The 15,431-nt window shown below is 40.4% G+C and overlaps 1 protein-coding gene across 1 annotated transcript in view; it reads right to left on the bottom strand.

The window, feature by feature from the left end:
* The window catches only part of MAP3K21 (mitogen-activated protein kinase kinase kinase 21), a 55,017-nt gene that overhangs the window by 19,018 nt on the left and 20,568 nt on the right, over positions 1-15,431 (bottom strand). The window contains exons 3-5 of the mRNA XM_028104646.2: positions 14,833-14,981; positions 13,856-14,031; positions 6,668-6,908 (exon numbers count right to left, since the gene is read on the bottom strand). Of these exons, the coding sequence (XP_027960447.2) occupies positions 6,668-6,908; positions 13,856-14,031; positions 14,833-14,981 (566 nt within the window). The remainder of the gene's footprint in view (positions 1-6,667; positions 6,909-13,855; positions 14,032-14,832; positions 14,982-15,431) is intronic.

Here is a 15,431-nt window from a genome sequence, read left to right as displayed (position 1 = left end):
TCTAACATTGTGGAAAACAAATTTGAAAGAGGAGACACCTTGGATTTCAATGAGTCCTGGTTCTGTCGTGAACAAAGTATGGACCTCAAACCATAAGGAACCCTCTGAGCTTGTCTCCTCAACTGTTGGACAGAAACAATGAATACTGCACAGTGTTGCTGTGGTGATTAAAACAGAAAATGCAGGTTACAGGGGGTTCGGGACATGCTATCCCCCAAAACACTTCCCTTAACCTATCACATTTCTTCACGACCGTCCACTCTTCATCAAACCTAGTAGAAAAATACTCCGGTCTGTTTCTTTAGGTCTTCATTTCCTTACGAAGTCTCCCCTGTCGTATCAAAGTTATGTTAAATAATTTTTATGCTTTTTCTCCCCCCCCCCGTTAATCCATCTTTGACAGTCTGATTTTCAGACCCAACCAGGGACCCTAAGAGGGTCCAGGAAAACTCCCCCAACCCTGTCCCAGTTAAAAGCATTCTGTAGTTCTTTGACCTAATGGTAAGATGGGCACCTGTTGTGGAAGTGAATGCCAACAACTAGGAATATATGTAAGGACGAGTTAATATTACCAGAGGGGAGAGGAGAGTGTCTGGGAAAACTCTGTCAACTGTTGGAAAGTTATCAAAACCTCAGGCACAGGTAAAAGAAATTACTGGGTGTTCTTTCAGTGCACTGCTCAGCTTAACCTTTGATTTTCTAGTGGCTGTTTTTACAACTTGGTAGGGGGCAGAGGGTAACTTGTAGATTCTGTCTGGTAATGATGCAAACAATTTCCGTCCGGTGTGAAACACAATCCCAAAGGTTATGGTTTATGGCCACACTGGGCCCTAACCAGGTTTGTATTTAACCTAGCAATCTAACCCTAACATTCCCTTATTAACTTGCCCACAAATACTTAGCTCCTCAAATTCTCCCTGAAACCAATTTTAACTGGTTGTCCTAATTATTAGTGAGTTGGATAAAAATCTTTGACATGCGTTCATTTCATATTTGCAAGCAAGCTATGATTTTCCTTTTTGAAAATTATACTTTACACTGTAAAGAACTTTAAAGAACCAGCTGGTATTTGAAATGAGGATGAGTTGTAATTCGGTAAGCAAGACTTCTCTCCAATCATTCATGCTGGACATCTGAAAATGTTTAATATTGTCTTCTTCTCCCTGACCCTCCATACCCATGCAAACACAAAATATGTTGCCAATTCTGTGTTATAGATTCATCTGAGAGTTATAGTTGAGAAATTTATACTCTAGCTTCTGGAAGTAGTAAACTCCACATGTGAATCCCAGCTTAGCACTTACCAGCCACATGAATTTTCGGGAGGCACCTCAGTATCTCCATGTACAAAAGTGGGAAACAAATCACATTCCTACTTTGCAGGGCAGTGCTGAACAATTAACTATAAAGAAATACAGGGAATACTCGGCTCGGGGCTCACCGACAGGCTCTGTGCCATGTTAGCGATTCTTTTTGTTCTCTGCACCGCCACTGCCACCCCCATTCCATGAGCTGCCCTAGTTCCTCTTTTGATCTTGCATCTGCACTGGGCCCCTCGGGTCTAGCTCACAGCAGCCAGATGCATTTTATAAATGTATGCCACCCCACGTCATTCCCCAGCTGACAAGTCTTCAAAGGCTCTGCCTTACTTCTTAGGTTACAGAGATCAAAACCATCATACACTCTGTAAGCCCCTCAAGTTTGAGTCTGGCTCTTCGTGCCTCCAGCTTCATCCTGTTCTGTTCTCCCGTCACTTGCTATGGTCTGAACCTGGGGTCAGCAAACTTTTACCATAAAGTGCCACAGAGGAACTATTCTAGGCACCGTGGGCCACACGGCCTCTGTCACAGCTACTCAAATCTGCCGACGTAGCGAGAAATCAATCGTTCGTGATACATAAATGCGTTCCGATCCAACTTTATTTACAAAAATGGCAATTTAAATTTCATATCATGTTCACATGCCATGACATATTGTTCTTTTTTTTTTCCCATTTATTTGACAGAGAGAGAGAGAGAGAGAGACAGCGAGAGAGGGAACACAAGCTGGGGGAGTGGGAGAGGGAGAAGCAGGCTTGCCACCGAGCAGGGAGCCCGATGCGGGGCTCGATCCCAGGACCCTGGGATCATGACCTGAGCCGAAGGCAGACGCTTAACAACTGGGCCACCCAGGTGCCCCACATATTGTTCTTCTTATTCTTTTCAAGTGTTTAAAAGTGCACGAACCTTTCTGTGGACTGCACAGAATGGGTGGGGGGCTGGACTTGCTGACCCCCCCCAAACCACAGCGGTCTTTTTCAATTCCTGGGAGGGACCAAGCCTTCTACGTTCTCCTTATAGCAGGTGACACCTCTCTGCTAATCAGTCATGTGACCCTGCCCTCATAGTAGTTAATCATCTTAGCAAGTAAATAAGTATTTAATTATTAGCTTAGGGCTCACTCCCCTGCCCCCAGAACAACGTCAGCTCTGTTGGGGCAGAGGCCAGAAATCTCCATCCCAGCAGCACCCCACTGTGGGCTGGCACAGTGCCTCACCCAGAAAAGGGACTTAGGGAATCTCTGCTGAGTCAGTATTTTCTCTGTGTAAGATTGTAAGTAACGTAAGGGCAGAGATTGTATTTATTTTCTTGTAATCCCTACTACTTGATCATGGTAAATCCGTGAGTATTTGTTGAATGAGAAGATGGTGTAAGGCTTTGCAGTAGAATCAAACTGGAGCTTACAGTAAACTGCTGAGATATATATAGCAGGGTGTATCGTGGTTTGGTGGTTTGGAAGACAAAGTGAGTGGAAATGAAGGACCACATAGGAGGCTTCTTCCACCTACCAAGTAAGAAAATGGAAGATCTGACCAGGCAGAGCAGTTTAAGTGAAGAATGGGTGCAAGAAAACGGTTTAGCAGGACATGGGAATGGACTGGATTAGGAGGGAGGGGAAAGAGTAAAGGAAAGAAATAGCCTTACCCATCAATACAAAAGAGTTTATTTTAGATTGAAGTGCTTTGTGAAAGTGCAACTAGCCCATGACATGTCATAACACTCTGGAAGCAAATTCTCCGAGAGACTCCAGCCCAGGGCTGAAGGCGGGCGTGCTCTTGTCGCCCTCAGAACTAGAACACAGAGCCAACCCATAGCATGTGAACCATAAACCAAGCGGAACCGATGATGGCCAGGTAACCAGCCTAGAACATTTGTGAGGCCAAGGAGGAGTAGCAAAGATACAAAACTGGATTTCAACAATACCTACTTCTAAAAAAGTCTAATTTCTCTCCCTCAAAAAAAGGGCACTCTTTATGTTTTTAAACATAGAGAAAATATTTCTTATTAAAATATCCTTGTCCCTATAAAGTGGGGAAAGGTTGACTCTGTCCCAGTTACATGCTTATGAAACTGGCTGGTGTTATTTTTCTTTGTACTTGAGAGAATAATTTTCTCGTGACAGATTATCGCGAGGTCCACAGGCTTTTGGGTAAAACCTACACTAGTATTTTTATTGGCAATGTTTCATGATAGTCTTAGAGGGAATAATCATTTTGACCCTGAAAGTAGTTGTATTTGCATGTAAATACACCCACTCTCACATTCGTACACATGAGGGGGATGATTGTGGCAGACTTTTGGCATTTCTGAAGTGGTTGAAATTGGAATGCCATTGCTTTAGAAACATTTTGAAGGCTTCGGAACCTCTTTGCCTTGTTTTATATGTTCTAAAAATACAATTCTTTGGTTTAAGATAAACATAATGCAGGGCTCACTTCGGCAGCACATATACTAAGATAAACATAAGGCAGAGCGAGTGGTGGAAAGTGGTCACAATAGAAAAATATCTACCATGATCACTTTTTCCTCCTGCAAATTCCAAGAATTCATAAAATATAATGTAAAAACTCTTATCTTAGATTATGTTGCCTCCTTTTGTAAGCATCTATCCTTATTTGGTTAGGCCTCCATGAAGGACTGCCAGCGGGAAGAACTACATTTGAGTTTTCTAGCAGTCATCAAAGCTATAACTAGCCATAAGATTAAAAGTCATCTTCAGTGATTCTGAAGGACAAAATTATGATGAGATAATTATTCGCACTTAATAACAAGGTTTTGAAAGAGGTACAGGCACAGATACTAAAAGCCACTTTGTAGGAGTCTCAAATATGTTTCTAAGAAAATCTTTAAGCTAGTTACACATGGGGCAAATTCCTGCAAAAGGGGTTGGAGTAATTTGGTACAATGAAAGGAAAGTATCACTGCCATTCAACCTACTGCCTGTTAGATGTTTCTTCCTTAATAGTTTCCCACTAAATAGTACTAACATCTGGTAAATCAAAGAATTTTCTAGCAGATAGTAACTTTCTGGAACTTAAGGCACAAATAACTGCTTTCCCTTCTACACGAGGCAAAATTCCTGAAGGAGAAAAATAAGTATTGTTATAGTTGCCATTCTTCTCCTTGGATCTTTGGATATGTATCCTGCTTTGGGACATTGTGCAAGTAAATGTGTGTGTGTGTGTGTGTGTGTGTGTATGTGTGTATGCGTGTAAATGTGTGTGGGGGGGAAGGTGAAGAGTTGGGGGATTCTAAAGAGAAACAGTTTCCACAGTGGTAACAGTGTGACAACAATGTAGCATCACCTTGTGGCCAGAAGAGGCAAATGCCATGCTAAATTATGGCAACTGAATTTCATTCCTTCAAGATGGATTCGGATTACAGCAGATTTTGAGGGGTATGTTTTAAATGGAATCATTTGTTAAGTGCTACAAGGTAAATAAATGTGTAACCGAAATTCTCAAAGAGAGAAAAGCCAAATAGTGCAATCCAGGAATAATATAAATCTAGCAAAAATAGTCAAATGCATTCAGTTTCCTTTGAATGAATACAAGATATTGGCCAAACATGATCTGAGAAGAAAAACAGGAGTGAAAGTGACCTCAGTAATCCTGAGATATGTTCTTTAATCATTTGACCACTGAAGATTAAAAAATCACTGGTATGATTTAATTTTTTTCTCCCAAGTTTATTCTCCATCAGTTTCTTTTTGGCCACCCCCTCCAAAGTTTCCCAAGGAATCAGTGAATATTAATCAGGATAACATAGTCACAACAAGCTAGAAGGCTGATGTAGCTAAGAACTGGAGAAAACGCACATGGGAGTGCCTCTCTGAATTTTTCTATCATCTACACTTGAAAGCAGAAACCTCATCTTAGTCTATTTTAAATTATGTCTGATATACAAGATAGCACAGTCCATGGTCCCCCAAGCTACACTTTGGCTAAAAAGCAAACCTGAAGAGAAGAGAACCTGAAAAAGTATCTTTTTTCCCCCCAGAGAGGTCGAAGGTAAAATGAGTAAGGACCCACAGCCTCGTCTCACTTCAGCAAACCAAATAATCAATAATGTATACTGTATATTGCCACATATCAGCGATTTTCTGATCAACTGAGGGTTTCTGCAATAACCTAGAAAGTCACAGTATGTTGCAAGCCTTCGAGTACTTTGTAATAAATAATTTCACAAGACAATTTGTACATACTTTATATATAAAACAAAACTGTTGATACTGTTATTTAAAAGCAGTTTTCATGCCATTAACAAACATCTTAGGACAACACTAGCATCCTTAAAGAGACTCTATAATACATATAGAGAGAGGTGGAGAAATAAGGAGAACAGATAAATAGATATTTAATGCACATTCCGTAAAAGGGCAGTCAGCTCTTGTTCTGTCACCATTCTTCCCCAGTATTAGAAGAATCATAAAATACGGGGGCAGGAGAGAGGTATTTGGTTTTTCCTTAAATCAAGTATAACATGTATTGTTAAAGAATTTAATTTCGTGAATGGATTTATGTTTGCTATTTTCTATTCCGTTTAGTTTCTTCTAACACATTACAATGTTTAAAACTGTCACAATGTTTTAAAATCCAGGAGGTATAAAATGAACCAGTAAATCTAGAGAAGCTTTTAAAAATACCTGCATCTCAGATGAAAACTGACAGGTATGTAATTGAAGTACCTGATATATTTTGTTGAAGGTGCAAACAACATCTTCAATGTCCCAAATGAACTCAGTTACCAGATGACATTATAGATCTTTGTGGAATGACAAAATAGCACTAATTCTGTTGTTCAAGATTTTTTCACCATGCCATGCAATGCTGGTTCAGTGCATTGAACTAAGAAGAAATCCTGCTTTGATTTTAAAAGGAGTAAATCTCTGAATCCCTTTACAGGAAAGCATGCCAAGAGCTAACTTCTCAGCACACCATGTGCTGTAAAGGCACGACTGATGCTTTTTGCACGTGAACGTGAGTTAGGTCATTATCTTATGACCACGAACTTAAGCAAGCAAGTGAAGATACTTATTCACATAATGTTTTTTTTTTTTTAAAGATTTTATTTATTTAAGAGAGAGAGAGAGATCACAAGCAGGGGGGGAGAGGCAGAGGGAGAAGCAGACTCCCCGCCGAGCAGGGAGCCCGATGTGGGGCTCGATCCCAGGACCCTGGGATCATGACCTGAGCCGAAGGCAAATGCTTATGACTGAGCCACCCAGGCGCCCTTCACGTAATGTTTTAAAATCTCATTCTCCCATCTCTTCCCAGTGCTAAAGAAGCAAAGCCGATTACGGAGGCGACATTCAAAACTCTTACGAAACAAGAGGACGAAAATCATACCTGAAGGTAAACTGATTCGATGGCCATCTTTGAGCTTTAACCGACTTCTCCTGAACTTTCCCTTCCTCTTCTTGACATTGGGCTTCTCCTGGTTTAACTGGAATATCAAAATGTTTAGCTCCCGCTCGAGCACGTCGATCTCCCGCTCGGCGAGCTGCCGCTCCCGCCGCCGGAGCAGCGCCTCCTGGGACTTCTGCTGGAGGGCAGCCCTGGTCAGTTCCTCCTCGCGGGACCGCAGCTCCTGGGGCAGAGAGCACACCTGGCGTCAGCAAGAAGCTGGGTCTCCCGCTCTTCGGCTCAGCCCCGGCCACTCCAGGGCTCCTGGGACCGCACTCCTGGCGGGTAGGACGGTCGGAGCGCAGATCTTTCTAGCACGGCACTGACTTAGACGACAACGAAAGCCTTGCACGGGCTCCAGCAAGCGCTCTCAGTCTTACGGTCCTCAAAAATTTTTTACACCCGATTTTAACATTTCTCTCTCACCTCTAGCCTTTATAATATAATCACCTGGCACATAAGAAAAGTACAGGTGGGAACGACCCTTTTCCAAATAAAGCCAAAAGTTAAAGCTCGACTAATTAAAGGATAATTATTCTCCTTACAAAAGACTGCAGTTCAGATTTCTTTGGAAGAACTTCTTTAGGTTAAGAATTTGCTCAGAGATTGAAACATCATGGTGGAGAGGTTAAAGGAAGAACAATGCTAAGGTGTTCGAAGTCAGCTGAAGGCCCATCAGAAATGAAAATGAGCATCTCTAACATGAAAAGTCAATGGAAAATGAACTTTTCAGGACCCCATGGATAAATGCAAAGTATCAGGTTATACACAGATCTCATGTATTAGCTCATAAAATCCTTCTGCCTCAATGCTTCCTGATTAAAGTCTAACTTCCTCTTGGTTTTGGTTTCAGAATTATTTACCTTCATAGAAAAATCTATGAATTGAAGAATATAGTTAATCCTTGAATAATATGGGGTTAGGAGCACTGACTCTCCCCTCACTGGGCCATCCAAAATCTATAAATAACTTTTGACTCCCCAAAAACTTAACCACTAATAATAGCCTATTGTTGCCAGGAGGCCTTATGGATGACATAGCTGATTAACATGTATTTTGTATGTTATATGTATTAGATAGTGTATTCTTACAATAAAGTAAGCTAGGGAAAAGAAAATGTTATTAATAACAATGAAGAGAAAATACATTTATAGTACTGTATTTATTGAAAAAAGCTATGTATAAGTGGACCCACACAGTTCAAACCCATGTTGTTCAACGGTCAACTGTACATTTGTTCCTATTAGGAAAAAAGTATTCAATAGTAAAACCAAGAGCTCTACAAAGTTTTAAAATCACATCTCCATTCTTATTTCATTTATATAAAATGATCTGTCCTATACCAGAGACATAAATATTCCTTTCAGGGCTGAACTACTTTTTTTCTTGATTACCCTGCTACTAAATCAAGCACTCCCACAGAAATCAAGGCATTTGCAAACTTTTATTTCCACTGCTCCAGAGAATTTAATCTCAGACCATCCTAATACCAAGATCTTTGTTAGAAACTGTAGATGCCTTCTCTGATGCAGCTTTGGGCTGGGAACTCTGGGAGCTCTGAGCATCGGGCCAACATGTCACACATATATAAGCAGGCCACCTTACAGAGCCCACCTCAAGAGTACTGATGCATGAAAGGACACTATAAAATAAAGCTCATGGGAGAAACCAGAGCTGAACCACGGGACTAAACTGTCAACTGAAGTCTACTAATCCCTTGGACTTTTTATAGATGGGCTCCAAGAATATTTGGAGGCTATTCATCAGTACAATTATAATAGAGGAAAACGCAGAAGACCCTCCTTCCATAAATAAATACAATAATATCAAGAAGAGACTAGGGAGCTCTAAAAAAACAAAACAAAAAATTAATCAGATCAAACTAATTCTGAATTTATTGTAAATTTACCAAAGTGGGCTGAAATTCACCTTTGGAACATTCTTTAAATTTATTTTTTCTAAACAAACTTCATAAAATTGCAAAAGCAAAGATATACCTAAGACCAGTTGATATTCAAGTCACTTCTGGTGATATCTACCAACTGATTCTTATTTATAAGCAGATCAGTATTTTTTTCATTACATTGCTCCAGACATAAATTACTATTTATTACGTGAAAAGGGAAAAAAAGAAGAAGAAAAGAAAATGGTACATATTAGAAAAAATTCTGGAATCCATTATTTAACAGACGGCCTTCTCCAACCAGTTTGTCTAAATTGGAGATCTTACCATCGTGTATTTGGGGACAGAGGATACTTTCCAGGCAACTTCCAATTTCTAACTCATTACTGTCTGCCCTTTTGTTAAGATATTACTTTTCAGTGGTGTTGGTGTCAATCCAATTAGCTACTGTGAAATGAAAAGGCATGGGGAACAGATAAGGGCAGCAAATTCAATTAGGCTTTTTGTGTGTTACTACAACAATAATTGAAGAAGAAACCATGTTTAATTCCAGGTCCCAGGCTAAAATGTGAATTCTCTGGCAATGACTTTATAAATTAAAAAAAAAAAAAAATCACTTGCCCAAGACTTCATCAGAGAAAGAAAAAAAAAATCAAAAAGAAGGCAGCCAAAGCATTCTTCCTTCTGAATGAATTTTAAAACATTCAAAAGTAAAAGAAAAAAAAAGGCACCTCTTTGAATACTCTGAAATTATGAAGCACACACAAAAATTCTTTTGGTTGCTGAAATTTCTAAGCAGTAATATTTGTTTAATTGCTTGGCACGGGCCATTCTAATAATGGCAAATCAAGATTCCTGGCAGTAGATGTTAATCATTAATGGTGACATGCCTTCTAATAGTGGTTCAAAACCAGGTGCATGCACCCAATGCACAAAGACAGACGCATGAAGATAAGAAGCCAGGAATTTAGGGAGGAACTGCTATCTGTGGAGGCTGCAGTTTACTGAGTAATGCAGAGCACAGCCAAGTTACTGACCATTAATTCCAAGTCTGACGCCTCCTACCTTAAGCAATCAGTGAACAAGAAAGGGAGATAGTGCACGTACACTGTGCTTTTGACTCTGTCAAAAAAGAGGCAGTTAGAAACCTTTAAGGAAAAACAAAGCATTATATATTCCCTTTAATTTTAAGTCAAAGGCTCACAAGATACCATGAATGCTGTTATTTTCAAGGGGCACTGCACAAAAAGAATATAAAAAGAAAAAGCAAAGACATCACCAGAGGATAACTCAAAAATGAATCCAAAGAATAATAAACAAACTACTATAAACCCCCAAAATGGAGAAAGAGCAGACATGATTTCTGAAGCATGCTTTTTGACTTTTATACCACATATATAGTAAGAATTAACTCACCGGATATTCTTCTATCCTGCAGTGTCATAAATAATTACCAACAATTTAAAATAAATAAATGAAATAGATAAAAATCATAATTATTAATAATATCACCTCTAAACTGTAAATCCTGTGATTTATTTTTCCTCAAAGTCCACTCCCATGCCCCAAAATCTTTTTTATTTTTGCTGTTAAACGTCTAACCTTAGAATTCCTGAGAACAATTTGGGAAAGTGTAAAAAAAAAAAAAAAAAGTATTTTCCCTATCATATTAAGTCAACGAAAAGTATTAAAGTTTCCAAGAAATGTATTAATAATATCACTGAAAGTAATCCTTCAACTCAATGCAAGATTTAAAAAGTAATCCGGTCGGGTCGTTTTCAAGCATTTTATTGCTCAGAGGAGCCCAGTTTCCTGACTGTCTGGCCCAGGAAACGGTAGCGGCCACTGGAACCCATTCTGGTTCCAGTCAAAACCACCACTCTCTTCGGCACTTGCCGAGCATGGGCACTGCTCTGAGCACTCTGCATACAGCACTCAGCAAGCCTCACAGCACCCCCAGGGAGACAGCAGCCTTTCTGTGACATTTCATGGTGAGGAGGGCGGGGGGAGCAGTCCTGGGTCAGCAAACAGTAGAGCCCCAATTCCAGCCAGCCGTCTGGCTCTAGTCTTAACCACTTTGCTAGACTGCTATAGATTTTGGCACTCTGCTATAAATGTATATTTAAAAAAGGGGGGGGTCTATCAGAGTTTTTAGAATCCCATTTAGATATCCCCTTAGTCTGTTCGAATCTCTCGAGGGAAGGAAGCCGAATACAGTCTACCGCACTGCTGACTGCTCTGAGCATTGGAAAGTTGATTCGGACACCACGTTTTAATCCCTGGAGCTTTCACCCGAGAAGTCCTACTGCCAAACTCTGAAACAACAGGAAGCATATTTCCTCCCTTCAAGTTCTTCCAGTATTCCAGGGTAGCCCCTGAAAGTACCAGCCCCTTCTGCACCCCTTCTGTTCTTTGCTCAGATTGGATGGATTCCCAGGTCCTTCTGTCTTCCAGATCATCCTCCTTGGGAGGTTCTTTAAAACCTGGTGCTGACAATCAAACCTACCATCTAAGGCTGCATTTGCTTGTTTTATATTGTTAAACTTACAAAATACTGAAAGATCCAAGAAGGGACTGAATTACCTACACATCTACTACTTGAAAAAAATGACTTTAGCAGTTTACATATTCCTCTCTAGTCTTTATTTTAATCATTTAAAATTATGAAATATTTAAAACACACTACAATTAGACAGAATAGCAAATACCCATGCACTCACCATCAATGTTTAATAGAGGCTAAGTTTTTAACCTGATCTGTCTCAGATCTGCTAAAGCCCTACGTGCGGCTGACTAATCCTCTCCCTTCCCTCTGCAGATCTGCTGTGCCTCAATTGCTTTCTGTCCATCCCTTATCTGTACGTTCAGTCTTTTTGTACATTTGAATGGCGTTGTTTTATGTGTTTTATAATTTTACATAAGTGGTATCTAATGTAACTATTCTTCTGCAACTCGCTTTTCCCACTCAACCTTATGTTTGAGATTTATCCATGCTGAAACATGTAGCTAGAATCCATTCGTTTTAACTAGTTTGCAGATTTCCACTGAATCAATATATAGCAGTTGAGGTGTCTTCCCTGTTAATGGGTACTGAAGCCATTCCCAGGTTTTCATTTTCCCCAACCATGCCGAAGTGAACAACCAAAATTTCCCTGTGCACACGTGTGGGAGTCTCTCAAGAACACATAAGCAGCAGTTAAACAGCTGAGTTGTACACCCCTTTGATGGCATAAGATTCAGAACAGATTTAAATTCCTTTTTACTTAAAACAGCAATAATGTGATAACGATAATTGCTAATATCACTCACTTATTAGAATACTTATCAGGAGCATATTAAGAAACTTTATGTACGTTAATTCATTTCATATCTACCTTGTGCTGAGTACTTTGTTCAATGCTGTGGATGGAGATGACCAAGAATAAGATAGCACAGCTGATGAACTTATTACCTAGCAGAAAAGGCAAACCAAGAACAATTAAGCAAGTAAATAGTAATGAAGCAGGACTCAGCGCCAACCCCAACAAGGGAAGTGTGGGATGCCATGACACAGTTTATCCAGTGCATCCCGGTAAGGGAAGGGAGCTACGAAGGACTGACAGTAAAGGATCCAGCAATTGTGAGGTGGGACCAAAAGCAAGGGAGAGAACAGTATTCTGGACAGAGAAGAGAATGTACACCAAGACCAAAGGTCAAGAGCACGGCATCAGAGGAACCAAAAGAAATTCAGTATGATTGTGACAAAGTGAGGCTAAATATGTTAGGACAAAGCAAATTAATAAGGGAAGGGACTGGCCATTGACGAAGGATGCTCAGCTCTGCCTCTGCACTGTAGAAGGGTCACTGGAGGTGGTGGTGAGGGGAGCAAGACTGGATGCAGAGCACCCAGGTGGGATGCTGCCGCAGTGAGGCAGGTGGGAAGGGATGAGGGGAGGGATTCCCACTGCTGGGCTCTGTCACATAGGAGACCACCAGAAACATCTTCTAAGAACTTTAAGACTTGGTACCTATGAGAACAGCAATCCCATTATAAAAAAAAAAAGAAGAAGAAGAAGAAGTAGAATCAAGGAAGATTGGGCAGGGGATGAGGAGTAGGTTCTGACTTCAGTGTCCAGCGGGAAAATAGTGCCAAGATACATAGCCGGCCCCTTTTAAAAACCTGTCAACAAGATCCCAAATCCCTAGCCTGGCCTTCTAAGGACCTCAAGGATATAGACTGTCATATCCATCTTTGTATCCCAGGACTCTAACACTGCTCCCAGCCCACGGTACACAGTCAACACTTGTTTGCTGGGGAAAACAAAACATGACCTTGAAACTCAGACCAAGGTCCCCAGAGACACATTTTTAAATTATATGTATTTTTAAGGAAACCATTTGCACCTTGGGGGATACCTACGACATGCCGTGTATTAATTTCCAGCTCAGCAAGACAATGGTGGGTGTCAGCTACTCAAGAACAGAATGTGGGCATACAGTGTCTTGGTACTGCACACAGTATTATATATTCTAGCTCAAGAAATGCTTATGCACATACATCCACACCACAACTTGTTATTCCCTCTTCTGCCCTGACCTTTGCATTTGGGCTGACTGCAAGCCTTTGGTGTTATGGTCAATGGAAAAGTCTAGAGATATAACAGAGAGCCACACCATACAAGGCCAAGTAACTTTAACAGGGGGGAATGATTCTCCACCATGTTTCAATGTCGTAAATTGGGATTGGTGAGTGGACTCTATTTAGCAAAGCATTACTACCCTCTTCAAAAGAATTCTACCATTTCAGAATCACAAATGTATGAGGCATCAAAATTCCCTTAATAAAAGGTTGTTTATGTTCTAATTACACATTTCGAGTACAGTTTTGTTTTGTTTTGTTTAAACTGGAAGGTAAGAATCAATAAAGATTCATGCCTGAAAGTCTTTTATAATAACGCTAACAGTGTTCTTTTTTTTTTTTTAAAGATTTTATTTATTTATTTGAGAGAGAGAATGAGAGCCAGAGAGCACGAGAGGGAAGAGCGTCAGAGGGAGAAGCAGACTCCCTGCTGAGCAGGGAGCCCGAAGTGGGACTCAATCCCGGGACTCCAGGATCATGGCCTGAGCCAAAGGCAGTTGCTTAACCAACTCAACCACCCAGGCGCCCAACGCTAACAGTGTTCTTGACTCACGTTTTCCATAATCTTCAGAGATGTGGGTACATTATGCAATTAATACAGATCTCTCACCTTTTCCTTTGTTCTCAGTTCATCAAACATTTGTTGAATTTCTAGCTTCCAGTCATCTTGCATGGAATGAAAAGATTCTTGAGGCATTTCGGTCATAACCGTCCCTTCAATAGCTGTCAGTTGTTCAAGAATTAAGGCAAATGAAGGACGAATGTGAGGGTCTTGTTGCCAGCATTCTAAAATCAACAAGAACCCCATTAATTCTGTTTCTTGGCATAGTTCAGATTATCAGCCCATGCAGATGGGTGTAAAATCTGCTGAAGATTTTAAAAATCAACTGATAATGGTTTTGAACATTTTATTTTACACAGTGACCAGGTTGGTGGCATGCGTAACATTTACTATTAGGTAAGGCTCTTGTTGTTTATCTTATGAGGTCCATACGTTACCATGAACTCTGTTTCAGGGGCCTAAGCTGCACTAGCCAGGTGATTTACAGATACAGAGTTCTCGAACTCGACCCAAGAAAACCAAAGTTTCTAAAAGGTTATAACCACAAGAGAGGTTCTAAGAAATGGCCTAATAATGAAGGAAGGTAACTAGCTGCTTGCAAAAGGAGTCAGTTAATTTTTAAAAGACAAGCATCAGATAGATAAGGTCACGGCAAAACAGGGCCGGTTAAGATCATTAAACATTTTTGATCATGAGGTAGAATTTAAAATAGCAGAAGGAAGCCAATTCAATTTTGTCTTTGAGCGCTACTGGTATAACTTGGTAAAAACTTTATTACCAGTTGGTTAAATTTTGTACATAAATGTGTCACTGATAAAACTAGATTGGTTTTTAAAAAGTTACTTAATCCATCAATACTTTACCTGACATCTTCGATTGAAGACAAGGTTTCTAATTCATAAAATAGTATAGTTGCTTATAAGTGTTTGAAAATTAGAATCACAGAAATTACTCTTTTGGTTAAAAAATATACAGACATTCTCCTGAGCAAATCCCCTTGCCTCCGTAGACACACAGAAACTGACCTTTCATGAGCTTGGCAAATGGCTCAGGGCAGGTGGATGGAATGGGCAAAGTGAGCTTATTGACTGCTACCCCATAAGCCACGGCAAGCCCATCGATGCCACGGTAGGGGACTTCTCCCGTGAGCAGCTCCCACAGCAGGACTCCATAGCTGCAAAGCAAAACTACCATAAAGTCACATGGGTTAAATGATGTCTTTTCCTTATGACACAAATGGTGGGATAAATGCATCAGAGCCCTCATCCAGCTCTGATTAAGAATCTTCTCTTCCAACAAAACCCTTAAGTGGCACTTATCCCAAGGTGGGAGGTGGGCTCTTCCAGCGAACCTCCCAAATGCATGTAAGTACACACCTTCCCAGAAATCAGTTATGCATTCATGACAGGAATTAAAACTACCTAATGAACAGGAAAGTGTAGGAGCAGTACATAATTGAATTAAACCAGGTCCAGAACCAGGTCACACTTTAATGTGGTGGTTTTGATGTTTCTCCTTCTATCTCATTTTTCTACACCGGAATTAAACCTCTTGAGGATTGTCAGGTCACTGAAGACTCTAACCGCACAGAAATCTCATCCTATGCACCACAGGACTTAGACCA

Source organism: Eumetopias jubatus, unplaced genomic scaffold (assembly GCF_037043125.1).
Source record: "Eumetopias jubatus isolate StellerSeaLion01/CBP00866 unplaced genomic scaffold, mEumJub1_p1.0 scaffold_17, whole genome shotgun sequence".
Lineage (NCBI taxonomy): Eukaryota > Metazoa > Chordata > Mammalia > Carnivora > Otariidae > Eumetopias > Eumetopias jubatus.
Note: the sequence above shows the minus strand (reverse complement) of the source record. Positions and strands in the feature narration are given on the sequence as shown.